At 40.0% G+C, this 25,768-nt stretch overlaps 3 protein-coding genes across 10 annotated transcripts in view; 1 reads left to right on the top strand and 2 right to left on the bottom strand.

The window, feature by feature from the left end:
* The window catches only part of ADK (adenosine kinase), a 551,072-nt gene extending 550,663 nt beyond the window's left edge, over positions 1-409 (bottom strand). For 2 of the 4 annotated variants that reach the window (XM_061405844.1, XM_061405846.1), the window contains exon 1: positions 255-375. In XM_061405844.1, coding sequence (XP_061261828.1) covers positions 255-319 — 65 coding nt within the window. In that variant the 5' untranslated portion in view covers positions 320-375. Of the gene's footprint in view, positions 1-254 lie in introns of all 4 variants that reach the window. The other 2 variants (XM_061405841.1, XM_061405843.1) reach the window with 2 other exon arrangements.
* On the top strand, positions 45-21,654 carry AP3M1 (adaptor related protein complex 3 subunit mu 1). 4 transcript variants are annotated; one of them, XM_061405840.1, is made up of 9 exons: positions 45-243; positions 8,916-9,191; positions 9,892-10,063; positions 14,101-14,238; positions 15,683-15,768; positions 16,466-16,599; positions 17,441-17,648; positions 18,964-19,108; positions 19,571-21,654. In XM_061405840.1, the coding sequence occupies exons 2-9, from the start codon at positions 8,919-8,921 to the stop codon at positions 19,669-19,671; spliced, it is 1,257 nt and encodes a 418-aa protein (XP_061261824.1). In that variant the 5' UTR covers positions 45-243; positions 8,916-8,918; the 3' UTR covers positions 19,672-21,654. The 4 variants fall into 4 exon arrangements, with proteins under 4 accessions (XP_061261824.1, XP_061261820.1, XP_061261823.1 ...); XM_061405836.1 differs by lacking the exon at positions 45-243 and adding an exon at positions 478-836; XM_061405839.1 differs by lacking the exon at positions 45-243 and adding an exon at positions 488-590.
* A 1,870-nt stretch (positions 21,655-23,524) lies between these two features.
* The window catches only part of VCL (vinculin), a 112,661-nt gene continuing 110,417 nt past the window's right edge, over positions 23,525-25,768 (bottom strand). For both annotated transcript variants that reach the window (XM_061405834.1, XM_061405833.1), the window contains one exon: positions 23,525-25,602. In XM_061405834.1, the coding sequence (XP_061261818.1) occupies positions 25,456-25,602 (147 nt within the window). In that variant the 3' untranslated portion in view covers positions 23,525-25,455. The remainder of the gene's footprint in view (positions 25,603-25,768) is intronic.

Raw genomic sequence — 25,768 nt, 5'->3', positions numbered from 1 at the left:
TCCGCACCCCGGCCGGCGTTCTGATTGGTCAAGGGCGGCGGAGCGTCTCCGGAGCCTGAGGCGACTGGGCCAAACTGGGCGGACAGCGGGCAAAGGGTCGCAGCCAGGCGGGCAACTACCAGAGCTACCCGTCCCGTGCGTTGGCCCCATACCGGGGGTTGAGGTTACCACCCAGCGCCTCGGTCGCGCAACCCTACGTGGCCCCTGGCTAGCGGCAGCTCGTCGCCCTCCACCCTATGTCAGGTAGGGCTCACCTCAGCGCTGGAGGCTCCTCCACCTTCAGCTTTTTGGGCTTTGGCTCCTCCTCTGCCGCTGCCATCTTCGCGCTCCCACCTCACTTACGCTCCAGGGCTCGCCCCACCCCTTCGGCTCCCTCTCCCCGCCCCCTCGCCGCATCACCGCCTCCTTGTCACTAAACCCCGCCCCCTTTGGCTCCTCCCAGTTTGTGCCTCTCCCAGCCCTAGTCTTTTGGCCCTACCTCTTGGCCTTACCCATTGGCTAGTACACAGCTCTTCCAGACCCCGCGCGCTCGACTCCAGGGACACCCCAGACTGGTTTAGGCTGCAGATGAGCGCCTGAGTCCAAAAGAGGTGAAAGCTCTCATTCTTCTAGACCTGGATGATTCAGAAGATGATATCCTAAAATTCAAAAGACGTCTTCTCATTCAGCGTCTTCCCGCTCGTTTACTCTTCCTAAAACTATTGGTTATATTGACGCTGTTAGTCAGGCAATCTACTGGGCATCCCAACTGCAGGGTCCTCACGGCTTTCTCAGCTGTCTCAGCTTCGGTCCGGAGAGGACCCCGCGTCTAATCACTGACAGGCCCAGGAGCCGGGGTGAGTGTGAGGGGCGGGGGAGGGGGGGTGGTCTACGGACAGGGGACATCACGAAAGCTGGGAAGTAGACTGACTAGTTAGACCTCCGCTTCCAGCCAGGGGTGTGGAAGCGCCTCCGGTGCTGTGGACCGGAGCCGCGCCTTCCTCCCGGCCTTCCGGTCTTTCTTGCCAGCTAGGCCGGAAGGGAACGGTACACCTACAGCCCAGTGTTCTCAGGCCTCAAGCTCAGGAGGTTCAGGCTCGTTGGGGTCGCTTGTCGTGCTTCGGCGCGGCAAAAAGGTCTTGTCACGCACGGAGAGCTGGAGTACCGACAACTCGGACCTCAACCCCAGGCTTCTACTTTGGAGGACAAAATCCCTAACTGACGCGAGCGGGCGTCCTGTTAGAGGGTGGCACCTGGATGAGCCTCGGTGAATACGGTGAGAAGGGTGTTGCAGTTCTTCAAAAATGAGTTAATAGGAATTTAAACTGAGGAGGTGACAGTTGGATTTGGATTGAAGTTGGAGCTCGATTAAGAAGTTGATAGCGTAGTAGTAGTTACTCAGTCGTGTCCGACTCTTTGCGACCCCACGGACCCCGCCAGTCTCCTCTGTCCATGGGATTTTCCAGGCAAGAATACTGGAGTGGATTGCCATTCCCTTCTCCGGAGGATCTTCCTGATCCAGGAATCGAACCATGGTCTCCTGCATTGCAGGAGAACTCTTAACTCTTTGAGCTACAGGGAAGACTTGTTGATACTTGTTTCAAATTAGTAGTCTTCCTGAGAAGGGTTTCCCAAGTGGCTCAGTGGTAAAGAATCTGCCTGTCAATGATGGAGACCTGGGTTTGATCCCTGGGTTAGGAAGAAATGGCACCCCACCATTATTCTTGCCTGAGAAATCCCACGGACAGAGGAGGCTGGTGGGCTACAATTCCATGAGGTCTCAAAAGAGTCGGACACGACTTAGCGACTAAACAACAACACGTGAGAAAGGAGGAATTTTGTAGGACTTGGGCTATATCCATTTTGAGACAGTAGTTTAGATGGAGATGAAAGATTGAAAAAAAACTTTCCAGGTGAAAACCAAAACAGGTGAAGTTTCATATAATTTTGGTAATAAGTGTTTGTTTTGTTTGGCAGACACTTAACAGTGACATGAAATGCTGCAAAGATCAAAGGAGGAAGTTGAAGTCTGAGAATAGGTTGTTGGAGTTGATGATTAAGAAGTCATTGGGTCATTTGCAAGAACTGCTTTAATAAGAGTCAGTTATTGAGAGGAGAGACTGCAAGTGTAGACTAATGCTTCTTCATGTGGCGCATGAAGAGAAAAATTGTTTGCAAGCTCCCTAAAAGGTTTGGGGTTTGCTTTAAAGGATACAAGGCACTTTATGAGCAAGTAACTCATGTATAAGATTAAAGATTGAAGAAAGAAGAAGACCTTGGAAGAGAGGAGAGGGGATGGGATCAGAATTAGAGGTGAAAGGATTCCTGTTGGAAAGGACAGAGGACACTTTCAGTTGAACCATAGGAAAAGTAGAGGATTGAGATGAGAGAAAAATTATTGGAATCCTAATATACCTTTAGTTGGGAAGCTCTCTTGGCAACAAGATTAGCTTTTCTTACTGAATCTTAGGATTTTACAAGTTTTACGTAATTTTACAATTATGTTGACTGTTTTTCTAAATAGTCAACATAATAGACTATTGGAGTTCCCTGCAGACTAGATATATTTAAGTGGCTCAGTAATATTTTAATTCACACACAACAAATGGTATTTGTAGAGAGGAGAAATTCACTTTCTCAACAAATGACCTTCTCTCCTCTTGCACAGAAAAAATAGAAGCCATCATCTTGCAACCAGGTATACAAATCTGCTTTCCGTCTGTTTAAAGAGGGAAAAGTGCCCCTTCTCCTTAGGAAAGACACATGCTTTCACCAAGTTTCCCAGTGCCATCCTCCCCTAGCTTCTCAGAGTCCTCTTTTTCTTTTTTTTTTTTTTAACTTATTCCCGCTCTCCCATCATCAGCCTCCCTTCTACTTACATTTTTCCTTTAGCATTTAAAAATATCCTTCCTTAACTTTATGAACTATTCCCCTTTATTTTCTTGCCTTCTCCTTCACAGCTATAGTTCTTGACTGTATCATCTAGTCTTCTTATCTCTGTTTTTCCCACTTCTTGCTATGTCCTTCTCAGCCCACTGTAGTATATCTTTTTGCCAGCATTCCACTGAGCTACAATGAAACTTCTTTCACTGAGATCACCAATAGCCTCTAAATTGTACATTCTCATCAGGGACAAAATTTGCTTCTTATGAGGAAAAAAAAATCATACTTTCTATGTATAAAGCACAGATATGGTACATAAAGAGATATACAGAAATATTCTGTGATTTTAATAATTTTATGGAGGAGGGGTATGAATGAATGGGGCTCTGAAAAGGCCTCTTCAGATGCAATAATGAAAAGAAAGTTGAGGAACACTGTAAAATAACAGATATTTTAAGTTTCTCTTATAGCTTGACCTCTTTGTGCCATTTAAAATGTTTACCACTCCATTGTTCTGGAAACACACTGACTGACATACTCTAGTTACTTAAAAAACTCTGCTCCCTTTTTTTTTTCTTATCCATCTTCAGCCACATTTTCTCATTCTTTTTGTAGGCTGACTTGATCCATATGCTTCTCAAATGTTGAAGTTCCTTCTATAGGTTCTCTTCTACTATATACGTTCTCTCTTTGCAGTTTTACTCTCCTTTTGTTATAATTTCCATTAATAAAAAATCATGGTTACAGTACTCACAAATCTATCTCCAGTTTGGCTTCCCTCTGAAGCACCAGACCTCTGTATACAGTGGTGTTTTGAATATATCCATTGGGGTCAAATATATCCAGAATTGGGTCAGATTATATAGGACCAGAACTAAATTCCTTTTCCCTCTCATGTCCCCTGCCCCGTCTCTACCCCCAAAACTTTGCTCAACCCTAAATGTTTCTCTTACCTTTTCATTTTGCTTCATCTGTATTGTCAGCACTCTAGATAGGCCCCCACATAAGTCATCTCTCAGCTAATGTCACGATATTCAATTGCCCAATTATCCAATTTCTATAGTGCGATCTTTCTTAAAACTATAAATTGGATTACATGAATCCCTTGCATAAAACCATTTAAAAAATGACTTTTTGCATTGCACTGGGAACAAAGTGAACCAATATCTGCTTTTCTCCATTTTTATCTCACCACCGCCATCCACCTTCTGAAGTTGCTAAATTTGTACTGGGTTTCTTTATCTTATGTTCTTTCTCACCTTGAAGCCTTGTGGATTTTTATAGCACAGTATTCCCCCTGTTATCTTACTGTATTAAATTGTTTGCCTTCTTTGCTGAACTAAATGCTTTGAGTTCAGAGACTCTGTTTTGTTCAACTTGTATCCCCATTGCTTAATATAGAAAACATACAAAACTTTGTTGAATGAACAATGGTCAGAATATTGGTTAAAAATCAGAATGACTAAAATATTTTCTGGTTTCATTCTCTCACCTTAGATACATGCCCTTCTGTGCCTCCATTCTGTTATATACAGAAGGAATACATTTTCTTTTTTAGTCACTCTCTTCCAAGGGTATTTTGACTATTGTGATTGCATTGTTTGTGAGTCATCAGGCTGCATGTGTTCAACATTCAGTAAAGAGGGTTTATGAAATATTTAAGCTGCAACTGAAGCTCTGATGGAACTGCCTCTAAACACAGTTTCTTAAATGGCTTTAATATAAGCTGGGAGAATTCTGTTTTCTGACTCTGAAGTCACTAGGAACAAAATGATAGTTGTGGTACCTTTCCCAGAAAGTTTATTAAAATAATGGAAGAAGTAACTGCGGCTACTCAAAGGATAAGTAGCTAAAGAAACACCTTAATTTACACAGCTGCATGTAGTGTTTGTTTTTTGCACTAGGCCCTTGGTCTTAATATGGATAGAAGAAATAAGCTCTCTTTCCCTATAGTAGAAGGTTAAGATCGGTTTTAAAGCTGCACACTTTGAAAGCTGCAGGTACTATGCTTCCATCCCAGCACTCAGGACAACAGCAGTAAATCCAGATGGTGGTTTGACTTACTCTATTCTTCTGAGACCTGGACGGTGCCAATAAAAACAGCTTTGGTGGAAACTTTTCCTGGAAAGAATTTTTCACCAGCTTAAGAGGACAAGTAGGAATCTGGCCCTTCAAATAAAGAAACTACGAAGTCACTTATTCAACAAGCAGCTTTTTTAGGGTATATTGTAAGAGTAAAGTAGCAAAGATCCATGTGAACTATACTTTCTTTAGGATAAATAGGTGAAGATAACTGTCAGCTCTCTCAAACATAATGTCTGCTGTACATAATTTATTAGAATACATTTGGCTTCTAACTAAACAAGAAACATATCCTTCAACTCATTCTCTTAAATTTTAAGTTCAAACAGCACATTTGCTGTCCAGTCCAATATGATAACCATTAGCTCCGTGTAGTTATTTAAATTTGATTAAAATTAAAACTTCAGTACATCAGTTACATTAGCCACATTTCAAGTGTTCACATGTGACCAGTGGCTGCTATATGAGACAGCAGAGGTAGAGAACATGGCCATCAGTACAGGAAATATTACTGGACACTACTGCAGTAGAGTGTTTTCATGATAATTAGCTTCTGGGAGGCAAGTAAGAACAGGAGCTCAAGATTCAACTGGATGTGGGTTTGAATCCTAGCTCTGATACTTACTGTATGACCTTAGATAATTATCATAATTATCATTTCCAGACATTCTTGTCTAATCTGAAAAATGGGGATAAGTATTTATAGCGTTGATTATGAGGATTAAAGAAGATAATGTAAGTAAAGTGCCTAGGATAGTGCCTGGCCCACAGTAAGTATTCAGTTTTAGATATTATTAATTCATTCATCTTTAATGAGTAAAACACTTTGAAGCTGAAAATTAGTTATTGTGAAAGATGCTATATTCTATAGATAGCTCGCCTGAAGTCCTCAAATCTGGGTCTCATTGCGTTCATTACAAAAGTTCCACTTTAATCCGTACTTTATATTTCAGGTGAAAATTTTATTCCACAAAAGGTATATAATGCAACTTTAATCGCAGATCTTATTTCTGGATACCCCTGTTCCTTTTATTTTTTTTAACATATCAGAGAGCAGAGGTAATAGTTAAAAATCAGTAGGTTCTGAATAGCAGGTCTCTGTATCCCAGTGGTGCTATTTTAACACTCAAATGGAAACTGACACAAAGCAAATTTACTAAACAAGACCTCTGACTAGATAAAGTGGAAAAATTTAGCAGGTTCCAGATATTTATCTGGAAATGGCTACCCACTCCAGTATTCTTGCCTGAGAAACCCCGTGGATTGAGGAGACTGACAGGCTATAGTCCATTGGGTCGCAAAGAGTCAGGCATGACTGGGTTGACTGAGTATGGGTATTAATCTGGAAAAATTTAGTAGGTCCAAAGCCTTAGCTGTCAGGGTTTATTGCTGCCAACTCAATCAAGGTTGACTACTTGGCTAAGTAGAGATGCGTTTGAACAAAGAAACATTTTCTAATAAATAGGAAGCCTAAACCATTAACAGCACCCATATTTATTAATACAGTAATTACTAAAGCACATCTTATTAATTAGTATTATTTAAATTAGTAACTATTGAGCATGCACCACATGGGAAGAGGAAATTATCAGATAAGTCTTTAAATGTCAACTGCTTTCATTAAGTAAATGACTTCCTCTGAAAAGAACTGGTCAGGTTGTCATCGTTTTCCCTGTCGATAGAATTGAATTCATTCTGAAAACTCTTCCTTTCCTCTTTGCAGTTTGTCTTCATGCTTAGAAACTATATTAATAGATTTTACATTCTTTCTCCTTAAGCTACATTTATCATCCAGCACTGTAATTTTGAATGAATGGACCTCTAAGACTAAGTTATTGATACCGATATTATTCATATAAAAGAAAGGAGCAAGTTAACGTAATTAGATATTTGTCCACTGTCTCACATTACAAGGACAATAAACTCTTTATTTGAAGTATAACTAACACTCAGAAAAGTATTCAAGCTTTTAACATAAAACCCAAAAAATTAACACAGAATGAACACAACTTGTAACCATCATCTAGATCAAGAAATAAACATTACCAGTACCTTAGAAGGCCAACCCTATGCCTCACTTAAGTCACCACCCGCATTCTCCTTCATAATAGAAACCGTTTGATTTTTCTTAACTATAGAGTAGTTTTGTCTGTTCTAGAACTTAATATAAATACTGCATGTATCCTTTTGCGTCTGGCTTTGTTCAGTATTTGTAAGATTTGTCCATATTTGTTTCATGTAGCAATAATTCATTCATTTTCATTGCTGTTTCATTTTAATATATTAATTTATTTTCCCATTTACTATTAATAACTAGTAATAGTCTTCACTACTACAGTATATTGTTATGCATGTTTTTTGTGTACATTTGTACATATTTCTGTCAATCCACCTGGGGGTAGACTTCTGTGTTGCAGAGTATTAAAGAATACTTTGTGTTAATTGAAATAATTTAAATTAAAACTTAACCTTTTTTAAGGTAAGTTTTTAAGGGCTTCCCTGGTGGCTCAGAGGGTAAAGCACCTGCCTACAATGCTGGAGACCTGGGTTCGATCCCTGGGTCGGGAAGATCCCCTGGAGAAGGAAATGGCAACCCACTCCAGTACTCTTGCCTGGAGAATCCCATGGACGGAGAAGCCTGGTAGGCTACAGTCCATGGGGTCACAAAGAGTCGGATATGGCTGAGCAACTTCACTTCACTTCATCTTTTTTAATACTAAAAACTAAAGTGCACAGTATTCTAAAAATGTGAAGTTTAGTAGCTTTTAGTATAGTCACAAAGTTGTGCAACCATCATTTCTAATTCCAGAAGATTTTTATCACCTCAAAAAGAAATGCAAAACCAGTAATTCCCCATTCTTCTCCCTCTACCCAACCCCTGGCAATGGCTAATCTACTTTGTCTCTATAGATCTGCCTGTTCTAGACATTTCATACAAATGGAATCATACAATCTATGGTCTTTTGTATCTGGTTAGCATAATGTTTAAAGATCCATTCTGTTGTAGCATGCAGTGGTACATCACTCTTTTTTATGGCTAAATAATACTTTATTTCAGATATTTATCAGTATTATTTATCCATTAATTGGTTAATGAATCCATTCATCAATTGATATACATTTGAATTATTTCCACTCTTTGGCTGTTATAAATAATGTTGCTACAACCATTTGTGTAAAAGTTTTTGTATGGACATATGTTTCCAGTTTTCTTGAGTATGCTGCTGCTAAGTCGCTTCAGTCGTGTCCAACTCTGTGACCCCATAGACGGCAGCCCACCAGGCTCCCACATCCCTGGGATTCTCCAGGCAAGAACACTGGAGTGGGTTGCCATTTCCTTCTCCATTCTTGAGTATAAAGGAGTACAATTGTAGGGTCATTTGGTAACTCTGTCCTTAACTTTTTGAAGAACTCAACACTGTTTCCGCACATAGCTGCAGTGTTTCATTTTCTTGCTTAGTTGTCATGGCTACAACCTCCAGTACCATGTTGAAAAGAAGTAGTGAAAATGGAGTATTGTTTGTTCTTTATATTAAGGGAAGGCTTTTGGTCTTTAAGCATTAAATGGTAGCTATAGGATTTTCACAGATGCTCATTATCAGGTTGAGGAAGTTTCTTTCTGTTGCTAGTTTAAATGCTTTCATCTCAAAGGTGGTTGGATTTTGTCAAATGATACTCTGCACCTTTTGAAATAATTGTATTTTTGTCTTTTATTTTATGAGATGTATATTGATTGATTTTCACATGTTGAACCAACCTTGCATTCTCGAATAAATCCCACTTGGTCAGGATTATAACCTTTTTAAATGTTGCTAGATTCAGTTTGCTAGTATTTTATTGAAAATTTTTACATCTGTCTACAGATGTTGGTCTGTAGTTTCTTGTATTGCCTTGGTCTGGTTTTGGTGTCCAGATAATATGAAGATACTTTTCTTTGATATATACTAAATTTAAACATTTTCCTCCCACAGAAAATGATCCACAGTCTGTTTCTCATAAACTGTTCCGGTGACATATTTCTAGAGAAGCACTGGAAGAGCGTTGTGAGCCAGTCTGTCTGTGATTATTTCTTTGAAGCTCAAGAGAAAGCTGCTGATGTTGAAAATGTACCACCTGTTATTTCAACACCTCACCACTACCTCATCAGTATCTACCGGGATAAGCTCTTCTTTGTCTCTGTCATACAGACTGAAGTACCACCTCTCTTTGTAATTGAGTTCCTACATCGAGTTGCTGACACTTTTCAGGTTGGTTATTCATCAAGTCTTTTGAATTTGGATTATTCAAGTTAGTTCGAGGTGGGACATAATTATATTCTTTAATTTTGATGTACAGTCTGTTTCCCTGTCTCTCTGTCCCTCTTCTTTCTAACTAAGCATATGTTCATAAAACATAAACCTTTTTAATAGGGCATACAAGTAGCACACACGGCCGCCCCTATTTTACGAGAACAGAACAATCTCATGGTCACAGAAACTGTATTTTTTTTTAATGTATTATAAATTATGTCATCAGGAAATAATAGTGCCCTCGACATGCAATTCTTTGAATGGCACCAAAGTTTTTATAGGTTATGAAATCTTGCGTTACTTACATTTTATTTTTTTTCTTGTCTTGCTTAATGTACCAGTAGTTTAAAACTAATCTGTGTTTTTTGGAGTACCTAATCAGGGAAAATGAAGTTTATAGTTCTTATTCTGTTTTAACATTTCAGTGTACTTTCTGGCATAATTTGTAGTAGAAATTCAGTTCAATCTAAAAATATTAAGAAAATATTGATATAGTATATAGAATTATAGAGGGCTTTTTTCCCTCTGGTTTACATATTTTCAACATCTTAAACAGTGAATTGTGCTACTGTAAATATACCCTTTATAATAGAATAAAAAATATTTAGCAAACCTTTTTCATGCCTTCCATCGTGCAATACTATGTATATTTTATTAGGACTACTTTGGTGAGTGTTCGGAGGCTGCAATTAAGGATAATGTGGTCATAGTATATGAGCTCTTGGAAGAAATGTTGGACAATGGATTTCCACTGGCTACTGAATCTAACATCTTGAAAGAACTGATTAAACCACCAACAATTCTGCGTTCTGTCGTCAACTCTATTACAGGTAAGGTAAAACAGTCTATTAGGAACTGAGCCATTAAAACTTCATAAACAATTCATTTTTGCTTGTGATCTGGCAGATTATTAAGGTAGTCCATTTTGGCCAGAATTATAATTAGTGGTAATGTTAAAATGGATATATCAGTATATTTCTTTTCATGAAAAGAACCTATATCTTAAATGATAAGAGTTTTTGGTTATTACTCTTTTGTTGTAAGTTTTGCTTCAAGACTACAGCAATATTATTGCTGTTGTTTAACACTGAATAGTAACACTGAATAAATTATCCCAGTTAACCATAAGCCAGTGTACTGGCTGCTGTTAACTGTTGTAGTAATCACTTTGTAATATATATATACCAAATAATTATGTTGTATACCTTAAACTAATACAGTGTTATATGTCAATTATATCTCAGTAAAGCTGGGGAAAAAAACAAAAAATAAAATTTAAAAAGTAGCATTTTAAAACTGGCATTACCCTGTGTCAGTCGCTAAGTTGCGTTCAACTCTGCAGCCTTATGGACTGTAGCCCTCTAGTCTCCTCAGTCCATGGGATTTACCAAGCAAGAATAGTGGAGTGGTTGCCATTTCCTTCTCCAAGGGATCTTCCCAACCCAGGAATTGAACCCATGCTGCCTGCATCTCCTGCATTGGCAGGCGGATTCTTTACCGCTGCATACCACACAATTATTAGAGTATAGAAAGTTTAAGACTGCACCATAGAGTATATCTTACCTCCTTCAAGTCTTTATTTTACATATATAAAAGATGTATTAAAGAGAGAAAATTAATGTATTTGTGAGATTTTATGCATTATGGGCCTTGTACTTGTGTTGCAAACTTCTAATTTTGCTTTAGTTCATAAGTATAGCTAGAAATTAGAGCTATTCAGATGACAATATTGTTTTGAAAGTATCAAAGTCTTCTAGAGAAAAATTTCTATGTACTGTTATATGCCACTCCATGTATATACTCCATATATACTCCATGTATACTGTCCACCATTGCAAACTCCTTTCCAAGTGCACTGACCTAAAAAATGGGTAAACAAGGTCTATAAGAATGTGGTCTTTCCATTATTCATCCTAATCCTCAAGAATAAGTGTCAGGAGAAATTTAAGGAAAGATAAGACGAGATTTCTTTGCTCCTAAAATGTAAACTCTGGATGAGAAACTGAGAGAAAAAAATTTAAACATATAAATAACAGTGTAAGATTCTGAAATACAATTCCATAACTTTGTAGACAGTGTCATGACATTAGAGGGTACACATCATGTGCTGTTAAATGAAAACAAGAGGGGGTGTGGAATACCTTGGTGGGCCAGTGGTTAGGGGTCGGTGCTTTCACTGCTGGGACCTGGGTTCATTCCATGGTTGGAGAACTAAGATCCCACAAGCTATGCAGCACTGCCAAGAAAGAAAACACACACACACACACACACACAACCATAACAGGTTGCCCATAATTATAAATAAGTTCAGTTCAGTTCAGTCGCTCAGTCGTGTCCGACTCTTTGCGACCCCATGAATCGCAGCACGCCAGGCCTCCTTGTCCATCACCAACTCCCGGAGTTCACTCAGACTCACGTCCATCAAGTCAGTGATGCCATCCAGCCATCTCATCCTCTGTCGTCCCCTTCTCCTCCTGCCCCCAATCCCTCCCAACATCAGAGTCTTTTCCAATGAGTCAACTCTTCGCATGAGGTAGCCAAAGTACTGGAGTTTCAGCTTCAGCATCATTCCCTCCAAAGAAATTCCAGGGCTGATCTCCTTTAGAATGGACTGGTTGGAACTCCTTGCAGTCCAAGGGACTCTCAAGAGTCTTCTCCAACACCACAGTTCAAAAGCATCAATTCTTCGGCGCTCAGCTTTCTTCCCAGTCCAACTCTCACATCCATACATGACCACAGGAAAAACCATAGCCTTGACTAGACGGACCTTTGTTGGCAAAGCAATGAATGTCTCTGCTTTTGAATATGCTATCTAGGTTGGTCATAACTTTCCTTCCAAGGAGTAAGCGTCTTTTAATTTCCTGGCTGCAGTCACCATCTGCAGTGATTTTGGAATCCTAAAAAAATAAAGTCTGACACTGTTTCCACTGTTTCCCCATCTATTTCCCATGAAGTGATGGGACCAGATGCCATGATCTTCGTTTTCTGAATGCTGAGCTTTAAGCCAACTTTTTCACTCTCCATTTTCACTTTCATCAAGAGGCTTTTTAGTTCCTGTTCACTTTCTGCCATAAGGGTGGTGTCATCTGCATATCTGAGGTTATTGATATTTCTCCCAGCAATCTTGATTCCAGCTTGTATAAATAAATATTCCCACCAAAAAAATTTTAAAGTTTATAATACACAATAAAGATCAAGAGAGTGGTTCAGTGGGTGAAGTAATCTCTCTTGAACTGTAGTGGGTGGTCCTAGGGCAGGGACCTGGAGAATCAAAAGAATTTAGGAAGGGAGGGGAGGAATAAGAACATTCTTCATAAATAGAACCATATGAGAAAAAACACACAGTGGAAAAATCTTGAATTGTGTTAACCTGTTTAATAGAAGCAGAGCTGTTTTTCAGTTGAGTCATGAAATAAAAAGTTAAGTTGAGGAAGTCCTTGAATTCTAGGCTAAATATTTAGCTTTTATCATAAAACCAGTGGGATAGCATTTCAAGGTTTTGAGAAGGAAGATTAAAGCAGTATTTTTTAGAAAATTCTGGAAAGCAGCAGGGTTGGAGACAGGCTCATCGGCATAATCACACTACAAAGTTGTATGTCTGATTGGACTGCAAATACAACCAAACATGGGTTTGAACGGCAAGAGTCCACTTAAGTCCAGATTTTTTTCAATAAATACATGTTATAGTACTACACAGTCCACGCAGTTGGTTGAATCTGTTAATGCAGAACCACGTTTTGAGAAGGCCAACTGTAAAATCATATATGGATTTTCATCTGCACAGGAATCAGCACCCCTACACCCTGTGTTGTTCAAGGGTCAATTATATATTTTAAAGTGAAATCAGAAAGAAAGCAAAATTATCAAAATAGAAGAAAAATAATAGATGCAACCTGCTTTGAGGGAGATTGTGTGTATGTGTGTGTGTGTCGCTAAGTCATGTCTGACTCTCTGCGACCCATGGACCGTAACCCACCAGGCCCCAGGCTCCTCTGTCCATGGAATTTTCCAGGCAAGAACACTGGAGTGGGTTGCCATTACCTTCTCCAGAGGGAAATGTTTGAAGAAATATATATACCAAAATGTTAATAGTAGCTATATTTCTATAATAGGAAGATAGTTTTTAGCTACTTTTCTTAATTTTTCACATGTCATTGTTGTTGTTAAACATGTACTACTTTTGAATTGGAAATGTAAATTAACCAGAATGTTAAAGTGTCGCAGCTCAAGGGTGTATGTTTTGGACAACCAGACTTATTTTAAGATATATGTCAGTTTACCAGGAAATTAGCCAGATTTTGAATATTTTCCATATCACATATGGGTATGCCGTATGAATGTGCTGACCTTAAAATGTTAAAAGGCCAGAGTATGTTCTTCATCCAGTTACTCCACATCCAGTTACTCTCCACATGAGAGACCTGTTTGGCAGCATCTCATGTATAATTTAAGCTGGATACCAAATGGCCTACTTATCAGTCTGCATTCTCAGTACAAACATTTAATCAGCAAAGGGTTTTGAAACATCTAGCCTGTTTTCATTACTGGCAGCAGGAGGAGATTCTATTGTTAAGCCACTGGAATTAGGTTAGGTTACTGTAACACACAGGAAGCAAAAGATAAGTAAATGAATTTAACCTGGTTTGGCAGACACACACAGGACCATGTGGCCTATTTCTGTCTTCTAGAAATTTGATCATGTTGGTATGGATATGTCTCTGACAATTCTGTAAACCATTTACACTCAGTGGAGAAAAACCCAAACACTGAACAAGCAGCTAAACTATTTGAGGTTTTTTTTCTGCTACTAGCTTTTCTGGTGACCATTTTATCTGTTAGCTTTGCTTTCTGTTTTTCTGATTTCTAGGCAGTAGCAATGTTGGGGACACACTCCCCACTGGGCAGCTGTCCAACATTCCATGGCGCCGCGCAGGAGTAAAGTACACAAACAATGAAGCCTATTTTGATGTGGTTGAGGAAATAGATGCAATTATAGATAAATCAGGTAATTGTGTGCGTATTTTCTTATGGGGAAAAACCATTCAGGTGACATAAGCTGAATAGAAAACTGATATCCCCTGGCAGTATCATTTATCGGAAAGGCATTCGTTTTCAAATCTGTTTATTTTGCCCAGAGGTTACATACAATTTTCATAACCACTAGTTGAGAAATGCCAAACGTTTGTAAATCAGAGAGTAAATCAGCTTACTGTAAGCCAATTACCGTATATTTATTTACCTTGCCATTCATCCAGCCTGATATGTGATGTGTATCTACTACGCACCACACCTTTTACAACCACATTGTGTGCAGTCCTTCTAGTAAAGGCCCCAGACTGAAGAACAGTACTGTATTAGAATCGTAGTATTTTACTAAAAATATCTAGTCCAGCTCTCACATGTTATGTGGGGGAGACTGAGACTTAGAAGAGTTAAATAATCTGTTAAAGGTCACATAGCTAGTTGGTATGTCAAAATGACTTACTGTGAATTACAGACACTATCTCTACAGGGAGTTTCATTCTTATTATAAAAATTCCATTGTATGGAACAGTTGCTCTACTGTTAAAGAATAATGGTTCCTACTTCTTAACATTTCATTAGAAACTTGGCTAATTTTATTTAAAATATTTGAACTTCGAAAAAAAATGTTCAAACCAACATTATTTACAGTTGCCAAGATGTGGAAGCAGCTTAAGTGTTCATCAACAGATAAATGGATAAAGAAGATGTGTATATATACACAATGGAAAATTACTCAGCATAAAAAAGAATGAAATTTTGCCATTTGCACAACATGGATGAACTTGAAGAACATTATGCTAAATGAAATAAGCCAGATAAAGAAAGATAAATACTATATATCACTTATATGTGGAATCTAAAAAAATACAACAAACGAATGAATTTAACAAAAAAAAAGCAGACTCACAGATACAGAGGACAGATTAGTGTTTACCAGCGTGGAGTGGGGCAATAAAGGGGTGGGAGAATGGGAGGTACAATCAGCTGGGGTAAGATAGGCTCACAAGTATCTGTAAAGCACAGGGAATATAGCCAATGTTTGTAATAACTAAATGGAAAATAACCTTTAAAAATTGAATAATTTTTTTTAATTTTAAAAATCAGTGGGAAAAAAGTATTTTAACTTCACATCCAGCAGTCTTACGAGGCTAACTCTATAAAGATAAGGATGGGTTTGATTTTCCTTAGAATCATCATATTCCAACCAGAGATAGGAACAGGCCATGGCACTCAGTAAAGAAGTTGTCTGAACTGGTGTAATGGATCCTCTGTCCAATAACCTTTTAATAGATGTGCAAAGCTTCAGTATGTCTGACACCTGGGAGATATCTCCATTACTTCAGATATAGTGATAGCTCTAGTAAAGTAGAGCTATTTTACTAGAATACATGCATATTCCAGTGATACCTTTATTATTCCTTTAGGATCTACGGTCTTTGCAGAAATTCAGGGGGTCATTGATGCTTGCATTAAGCTCTCTGGAATGCCTGACCTTTCCCTTTCTTTCATGGTAAGTTTTTTTCTGTTTTGTAACTCCTTCATGGCTACTATATATGAAGTACTAAATGAAATGATAAATACTGATACATGTTTCTTTTAGATCGCAGTGGATTATGTAAGAAATATTCCTAGCACAGCTTCCAAAGACAGTAGCTTACATGATGAGCACTGCCTTTATGGATAGGCTGCGGAGAGGGCTTTGCCTCTGAGTATATTAGAAGTAGCTTAAATGTCTGGCTGGCTTCTGCAGATCTGTGGTGCAGCTTTTACTGAATTGTTATATGCTTTGTTGATGTGAAAAGGCATTGATCTTTCATCATTTTAGATTCAGCATGCTACACCACTGAGAACTACAAAGAGAACTGAGCTCTGAGGCTGTCTCTGCCTCTAACTTGCCCTGACCTTGAGCTTTCTTTGAACCTCAGTTTTTTCATCTCTGAAGTGGAAATGAAACCACTCACATTTTCTACCTCATGGGAATTACTGGAATTGAATTACTGAAATTCAAATAATAATGTATATAAAATATTTGTACACTTGAAAGCATTGTGAAACGATAAGACTGTGTTGATATGGTCATGATAATAAACTTACATGACTGTTTTATCTTAAGGAAGCATATTTCTCAGATCTCATAATATATCTGACTGGAGTTGTCCTATTCATTACACTTTATGAATATGGTTGTCTTCTCTTTTCTGTGGCAGAATCCAAGGCTTCTGGATGATGTCAGCTTCCACCCCTGCATTCGGTTCAAGCGTTGGGAATCTGAAAGAGTTTTGTCATTTATTCCTCCAGATGGAAACTTCCGACTCATATCATACCGTGTCAGCTCACAAAAGTATGTTGTTGCATCAACCATAATCTTCTGTCATCTATCAGTGTGCTGTGTAGAACTCACTTTTTCCCTGTTTCATTCTAACAGTTGGTTACTTCAATTCACCATTGCTCCCTTTAGCCATCGCTCACCAGGAGACCCAGAACAAACTGGTGAAAATACATGTGGAAAATATAATTAGTATGGTTTGAATCTTAAGAGTATAGAGTAATAATAAATATATACCTGAGAGCAAGCATTTGGGACCATGCATAACCTGGATGAAACCATGAACCCATGCCATAATCTTACTATGATCTGTGGACATTATGGCTGATAGAAGGACATAGACTTACCTGTAGCTCTCCAGGACATCCCTCAACTAACTGGCTTGAAGTCACTCTTCTCTGCACTGAGGTTTAAATGAATGATTTAGCATCCTGGGTTGTAGCTGGTTTGTCCCTTGAAAACATCAGAAAGTATTTGGACAACATCAAAACAGAACTTAAAAGCAGAGGAATTTTTTCTTGGCTCTTACCACAGAGAAACTGATATATTTAGTTTGTGTAATTCTAAATTATCTTTCTCTGGGATCTTAATTCATTTCTTGAAACCAGGACTGTTTGTGCCAATTGTTGATGCTGTAATTTTATATCTTGATTTGTATACTTACTGCTCAGAAATTGTATAATTTCTAGCACAGTGGTTCCACAACACTGTGCTATATTCAACTGCCCTGGCTCAGATACTGAACCTGCAGTTCTGCAGGTATTAGATATTGTATACTAGGGTTTTCATGCCACCTCCAGAGCTCACACTATTAATTATATGTTTTTTGTGGTTGTGTCTTTCTTTCTCTTTTTAGTCTAGTGGCAATACCAGTGTATGTGAAACATAGCATCAGTTTCAAGGAGAACAGTTCTTGTGGTAGATTTGATATTACAATTGGACCAAAGCAGAACATGGGGAAAACTATTGAAGGAATCACAGTGACAGTTCACATGCCAAAAGTTGTGTTGAATATGAACCTGACACCAACACAAGGCAGCTATACATTTGATCCAGTTACCAAGGTACAGTCACCTAAAATCAGGAGTGAGCAAGTGTTTCTGCAATCCTCATTTTGTGATCTGGGGACATGGGAGGACAGAGGGAAGGGTCTAATATCTTGGTTGAAATTAAAGCTCTTAACAACCTAGAATGCAGACTGTGCTGTGCTCTGCCACAGGAGAGAATCCTGCATCTGCTGCTAAGTCGATGAACAGAAAAGTGAGACTCATTCCTTCTTCCTTCAGAGTCTGCCTTTTCTTATCCATTGATAATCCAGAGGTTCACTCACTCTTCAATGAGGAAGATGTAAAAACTTTTTAAAAAGAGAAAAGCATTATGTGCATATAATAATCTATTAATGGTTAATAGATATTACAACATATCAATTGTTAAGAAGTTAAGACCTTTCTCTTCCTTTTTAATTTTAAAGCATTATTTCATACTCTTCCACAGAGGATGCTCACTAGGAAAGTTGCCTTCTCACCCTCCATACATTTGCCTCTAGCAGAGGGAGTTCAGAGAAACTGTAAAAGATGATTTTTCTCTCTGCTTCCTGCTTGGGTAAAAGAATATGATTCTTTTCCTCAGTAGAGTCATTGAGCTGCATAGTAAATGAAGTCTTTTTTTATTTAACTATAAAATCATTGAATGTTAAAGATCATCTAATCTAGTCCTAAGGAGTCAAAGAATCTCCCCAGAGACCACACAGGGCTGAGAAATTAAGCAGGAGCTCCAGATCCCTGGCCTTCACCCCAGCTTCAACCATAACAGCTTTACTTTCTCATCTGTTACTGAGCTTCCTCACTCAGTAACTTCAAATAAGTATTTCATTTGAACAAAGGGTTCCATCACTAAAAGTTTAAAAGCACTAATTTAGGCCCATCTTCTCATTTTACAGAAAACTAAACTTAAGCCCAGAGAGAAACAGTAAAGATGGCATAGTGGAAAGGGTGTTTGATACCAGATAGCCTTAGGTTCAAATCCCAGCCTTTCCTCTAAGTGACCTTCAGCAACGCATCTGACTCTAGCTTTAGTTTCTTTGTTAAAATTAGACAGAGTTTTACATCATAGACTTCTGAGACAGCGTGTGAATAGTGCTGAGCAGAGTATTATATCCAAAAGTAGATGCTCAGCAAATGCACCTACTTCTTTTTTCACTCTCCATTCAGAGTCACAGAACTAACTAGTGGTAAAACTCAGTGGAAATCCCAGGTCTCTTATTCCAAGACACTGTGCTTTATTTTGTACAGAAGTTTATTGTCTTTGAACATTTGTCTTTAATAAATAGTTCCAAAAAATAAATAGTTCAGAATGTTTTTTGTTTTTTTCCTTTTTAAGGTACTAACGTGGGATGTGGGGAAAATCACTCCACAAAAGCTCCCCAGTCTTAAAGGACTGGTAAATTTACAGTCTGGGGCACCCAAGCCAGAAGAGAATCCAAGCCTCAACATACAGTTCAAGATCCAACAGCTTGCTATTTCAGGTAAGGAGAAATCTGATGTGTGTAAGGGTAACTGAGTTTTGCTGAGGTCAGCTGCTAGGAGCTTAGAAGAGTAACTGACATCCCGTCTCTACAAAGAGCAACAACTCCAGTATGCCTCTCACTCTCCTTGATTTTTGAGAGTGATTTTGGAGAGCACCTTATTTCACATAGCTTCCCTTCACCCCTACCCTCATTCAAGCACAAAGAAAGAAATCATACTCAGAGTAGAATTATCCTTAAAAGACATTGCTTGTCCATATGGGAATCTGAACTAAAATCATACCCTCCTAGTACTTGAATCTGTGAATGCTAGAAGGAACATTGCTTCCAGATCTTGAAACGGACACTGGCTAATGTCAGATTTACTGTATAGTAAATTCTGTTTCATAAGCAAATACTGTATTGGTTGATGTGACCAGGATTGTAATTTGTGCCTTTCCTTCCGTGTTCTTTTTGACACAGGCTTAAAAGTAAACCGCTTGGACATGTACGGGGAGAAATATAAGCCATTTAAAGGAGTCAAATACGTCACAAAAGCTGGAAAGTTCCAAGTGAGGACATGAGAAGAGGCCAGAATTCCTGAAGATGTATTTGTTTTCCAGGTGTCATCACAGTGTATTACTATTAGGTACCAATTGGGTGGGAATACATATTCTAGTTAGAGCATTTGTGTCAAGCCACACACCGCTAACAAAGTTGCTTAGTTATCGATGTAGGGTTCTTAAGGAACTTTAAGCTAAGGAAACTTCTGAATGACTTAGCTTATTTGTACCTTGCCACTTAGGAAAATTTTAGAGGTGATTTCCTCCATAGGAAGGCACCAGCTAGAGGCTGCACATTTTAACAGTCAAGGCAGAAGTCTACAGTGATAACCTCTCCCCTAAAACAAGTGAACTGGTCTCAGCCAGCAGACGCTGTCTTAGTCTGAAATGTGATGTATCAAGTGGAGCGGAATGTCATATTCGATCGTAGCCATCCCCAATCATCTGTCCCAACAGAGGAATAATTCCTCCCACCCAAGAAGTTTACAAAGAACTGCCTCTTCAAGTGTTTGCCTTATTCAGCTTTTCACTTGTGCCATTAAGCAAGCACTGTAGCAAAAGCCACTCCACATGGCCCTGGCAGGGAGCACTGCTGCTCCGTGCTCCATTCTCACTGTACTTGGTATTGTATTTTTTATAAATGAGATTTTTATGTAAAGCTGATTTTGGTTTATGGGGACCTTGCTGCAGTAAGTACAAGCTCAGTTTTGTGCCACTTAGTTCATCTGTTAGCACAGTAGAAGTCATTTGTATCAAAGGGGCAAATGCTTTAAGGTAATAAAAGGGAACACTACTTCTACTTCTGCTTTTAGGAAGTTATTCCAAGCACAAGCATTGGAGATTTTGAACAAACTAACGTAGTAAAAGAGAAACTTAAGTGAACCTTTGCTGTCTTCATGTTTTATAAAGCTTGTCTAATACGACTTATAACCAATTAGCCTAAAGCCCTCATGCCCTAGTTCAGCTAAAGGAAGAAAATGTGCCTGCCTCAATACTGTCAAATTATTATTTTTTTTAATCTTTTATCTTTTTTTCTTCCTGTTCTTAATGGTTTCAATTTGCCTACATTCTTTGCTTTCAGGGGGACTCCCTTTGCATAGTGCTACCCAAGGCTATAGTCAAAAGATTCCTCTCTGAAACTATTGTTGAAACTGTCACTGGAGTACTTAAATATCTCTACTCTACTGACCAAGTAGGTGAAAGTACATATAAAATGAGGCAGAAACAAAATCCTCGGTAACACTCATAAACCTGTATTGATCTTTATGGTTGGCAAGTCAGCCCACAGTTATCATTTAACTTGGCTGACTTGGAAGTCCTTGCCCACTTATTTTGGTTCATTAGACATGAAGAATAGAGAAAGTTAAGATCTAAGTGCTTGTTCTTGCTATTAGTTTTCTCCCTGTAACTCCATTCGTTTTGTTCTTCTCAACTTATAATTCCCTTTCCCATATGCTAACAATAGCCCTTACACTCACCCCATTCTTGTCAAGGGCTGGTGGTTGGTGCTGATGCAGGGAGCCCACTGCACAGCAGCGTTCTCTGCCTGCCTATGGCACCAAGCCTGCCTTTCATCTAATATGAAACATCACGTTTTGCAATTTCTAGGACAACCAGTATCAGCTTGGCAGCTAAAATTAAGATCTTGCCAAATGTGTATTCCCTTTGCATAAGGTTGGTTACCCAGTTCAGTTGCTTTTCATTTTTAATGTCTTCCTTTTCAGAGTTCATACCTCAAAAGAGCGATCGGTACATTTGCTTTTCTTTCTGCAGAATCCCTCATCTCAACCATCCATATATGGACTAATTTTCTTTCTCTGCTACCCTCCCATATCCCAGCAGATTGTATGCCAAGAGTCCCTTGCCTCTAGTAACGTCTGCTAAAACTTCCAAGGAGACTGTTTCCTTTTGCAATTAAATTATTGTATTTATTAATTTGATGGAATCCAGTAAGTCCTTTCTCTAGCTCTGGCTACACTGTCAATAAAAAGATGAAAACAACAAGTTGATTTTTTTAGCTTGACTGTTAATTGAGCATTCTCAGATGGGCATGCCTCAGTGTTCAAGCAGGCTGAAAATGAAAGTCCCTCCGTCGTGTCTGACTCTTTGCAACCCCATGGTATACAGTCCATGGAATTCTCCAGGCCAGAGTACTGGAGTGGGTAGCCTTTCCCTTCTCCAGGGGATCTTCCCTACCCAGGGATCAAACCCAGGTCTCCCACATTGCAGGCGGATTCTTTAGCAGCTGAGCCGTGATCCCATTTTACTCGGCATCACCACACAAGGTGTGAAGGTTGCAGCAGAACACTTCCAAATGCTCCTCTCTTGACTGATTATGTTAATAGCCCTGTATCTAAGATTCACCCTTCTAGCCACAGACTGAACAAGAAGTGATGGAGCTCGTCTCCCTACCACCACCTGCTGATGACTAAGATCCATGAATACTTAATCGTAATGAAGTATTTTTCAAGCATAGAATTCCAGATAGACTCTTGTTCTAACTTCTTAAGGGAGTATAACCCAAAAGCTTATTTTCTGCATAAAGGAGTCACCATCATTTTATTCAAAGGGAGTTCATGTGATGGGTTTTCCTTAAGTGCCACTGTAGAAGAATCCATGGAAGATAGCGATCCTGTAGTCCTTTGAGTCATCTGACTTGAGAATAATGATAATGCAGGAAGAAGGCCGCACCAGTGAACATATGGTGAGTAGCAAAAATGAGGCCGTGACTACTGTTTCCAGATACTGCTGAGCTAACTCAGTAGCCTTGGGCATTTCCCTGTGAGTTGAATACCCAGAATCTGCCTCCCTAGTCGGCAGCTTTTCTAAGTTAAAGCAGTGATAAATGTAGTCAGCAGTACTCTCCCTCTTTAGTGATATTTAGATCTAGAAAATCAATCAAAAATACTGATGTCCCAGCTCCACCTTAAGAACCTGTTCCTACTCTTTGAGCTTCCTCAGGAAGAGGAAAGCTATCTCTGCCTCACAGCCCTGTTTGGATCCCTGGACTTTGGACTATGACATGTAGACTCGCAATATTCCTGCACATGTAACAGCTTTAGCTTCTTAGGGGATAGCGATGGCCTCCTCGGAGAGCTGGACTCTTCTAAGACAGACTCCGTCAACCAGGGGATGGTCTGTACCATCTGCCTGCTTTCCTCTTACTGCTGCTGCTGCTGCTGCTGCTAGGTCACTTCAGTCGTGTCCGACTCTGTGCGACCCCATAGACGGCATCTCACCAGGCTCCCCCATCCCTGGGTCTCTCCAGGCAAGAACACTGGAGTGGGTTGCCATTCCCTTCTCCAATGCGTGAAAGTGAAAAGTGAAAGTGAAGTCACTCAGTCATGTCCAACTCTTCGCGACCCCATGGACTGCAGCCTACCAGGCTCCTCTGTCCATGGGATTTTCCAGGCAAGAGTACTGGAGTGGGGTGCCATCGCCTTCTCCGCCTCGTACTGTTAGCCTTTGTCAGTTCTGCTCCTTCTAGTGTATAATCCCCAGAGTTGTCCTTTATTACACAGAACTTGTGAAGTAAATGTATTACCACTGGTTTCTACTTCTTCCAGTACAATACTGGGTTAAATAAAAATCTTTAGTTTCTTCATTTTTGAGGATTAGCTTCACTTGCTGTTCTTCAGAATAAAACTGAGGCCTGATCTAAAAGTTCTTGCTGAAACTAAGCCTGTGTGCCACAACTGTGAGAGCCCATGCCCTAGTGCACTAGCCACAACCACTGAAGCCTGCGCACTAGAGAAGGACCGCAGTGGCCTGCTCACCGCAACCAGAGAAAACCCTCGTGCAGCAACGAAGACCCAGCGCAGCCAAAAGATAAATCGATTGGTTTTAAGTTCTTGCTGAAATAACGTACCCATCATTTAAAGCTTTATACAAATGTACTTTATTGTTTTAAACAGAAGAGGCAGAAAATATTTGCATATAACAAATCCTAGCTTATAAATGTAGTTTTTCAGTGGTGATATCTCTAATCAGCATTCAGGGATTTTTTTGTTTGTTTGTTTGTGTCACTGTGTCTTGAGCACTGATATTAGAGAAAAGCACATTGGCGTAAAGTGTAAACCAGCGTCTCAACACTGGAAGAACTTGGAGAGCAAACATGATTTTTCTTACTTCCTCTAAGTAGTCTTAGTACAACAAAAGGTGATCTTTGGCATAGATTCATACTTTAAAGGCATTAATATTGCATTTATATCAGTTAAGCAACTATACAAAGATGCTGAGGGCCTTGAAAATCATCAGTTAAAAGGTAATAGAGGAAGCCTGAGTGTACAGTACCAACTTAAGACAAGTTTTACACATTCGATGTTAGGATCTAACACACATTTGAGGTGGGGAGACATTCAGGCAAGGGTCTTACTCCTTTACTCATCCAGTTCTGGCTTTGGGAAGAAATACAGTTTCATGTGCTGGGGAATGCTTAGACAGCAGTGAAAAGTACAGGAAAGGAAAAGCTCCCTTCTCTCACTTTGCTAATAGGAACCTTACGGTGATAATTAAATATTATACCTATTACTCCCTTGAACAGCTGTACTTGGGAGGGAGGGGAGGTTGCCAGGGACTTGGTTGGTGTTGGCTGAGGGAGGTAGGAATTTCTGAGGACTGTTTCCCATTGACTCATCCCCCAGAGTGCCAGAATTCCAGTCTGCAAGTACCACCTCCCTTAGGTAGGAAGCGTCCTTCAGACAGGATTGCCTTTGCATTAAACACTGCTGGGGGCAAGCACCAATTCTCAGGACTGAATTTCAAAAGGATAAAAAGGATCTTCCAAAGTTACAAAACAAACATTTATCTTTAAAATCTTGTCTAGGAAGGGTTTGAGGGAAGAATACAAAAGCCAGGACAGGAGACATGATTCGGTTAAAAATAAAATGCAGCATTTCAGCTCAGAAAGAACAGTAAGAGCTAAGAATGAATGAATAAGGCCTCAGCGTAGACCTCTGCAGGCAGTGACAAAGCGTGGAGTGGCCCCGCCAGGAGGGTGGGCAGAGCCACGCCCCGGCTACTCTGCCTCTCCAGTGGCAGAGAGCACCAGGGCACACAGTGTGTTCTGGGGATGCTGCCTTGGCGGGCCAAGGCAGGGTGTGGGACGGAAAGGTTCCCTAGCACAGACACTGCTCTGGGGTGAGGTAAAGACAGAACCACATGATACAGTGATTTCCTCCTGACAAAGTGAAATTTGGCTGTGTACTGTGGGCAACTAGAAGGATTGAACTAGGGAAAGGAAGGAAGTGAGTTCAGGCCCCACAAGCTGGGGCTCCCCAGAGGCCACCTTCCCCTGCCGCAGTGAAGCTCACATCTGAAAAAGACCCAGGAAGCACAGCCAGGAGAGGCAGGCAGGGTCAGCAGCAACATGGAAAGCCCAAAATGTTGGAGGCACAGTGATTTCCTTAACTGACTTGCCTGGGCCCTGGGTCTTGGGAGCCTAGTGGAAAAAATGAGGGGGTGGAGGCGGAAAGGGAGCTGTCCTCTAGGGAACAAGGGCAGAGCAGGGTGTCAGGCTAGTGTTCACTCTTGGATTTTGAGCTTATGTGAAGTCCATGGGCTAGAAACCCAGTCTGCCTATTGGGATAGAGTGTGCATAAGTAAAGCCGTGTTTGAGAATACAGGCCTTATACGGAGACACATTTCAGTGTCCATAACAAGAGTATAAATGTTTTCTAATTTGTATGTCAGGCCAGGATGGTGGCTTTCAACCCCCCAGCAATCTTGGGTGGCTCCTGGGACCACATCATTTTCGTTCTGTGCAGCAGGGGCTTGCTTCTGTGTTAGCCAGGTTCAACCAGGTGTCTACTGGTACCAGGGAGTCTTTCTAACCCAGCGCAGAGTAAACCCAGCATCTGTTCGAATTTTGATTGAAGCTGCTTCTGCTTCTCGAACAGTCTCCTTCACAGACTGCATGAGGTTCTGGGCATTGTGAACCAGCATCTCTGTGGCCTGCAAGGAAAGAGGAGCTCTCCATTACTCAGAGTCCCTGATGGAGCCCTGCCTCTGAAACAGGCTTAAGCCAGGAACGGAATGCGGTTTACCCTACCTGCGCCTGGTGTCACTGGTGGTTTATAGCTGGATCGCCAAAAAGAACCCCAAACTGGACCATCGCTGA

This window comes from Bos javanicus, chromosome 28 (assembly GCF_032452875.1).
Source record: "Bos javanicus breed banteng chromosome 28, ARS-OSU_banteng_1.0, whole genome shotgun sequence".
In the NCBI taxonomy this organism is placed as follows: Eukaryota; Metazoa; Chordata; class Mammalia; order Artiodactyla; family Bovidae; genus Bos; species Bos javanicus.
The sequence above is the reverse complement of the archived record's forward strand: the minus strand, read 5'-3'. Positions and strand labels throughout refer to the sequence as shown.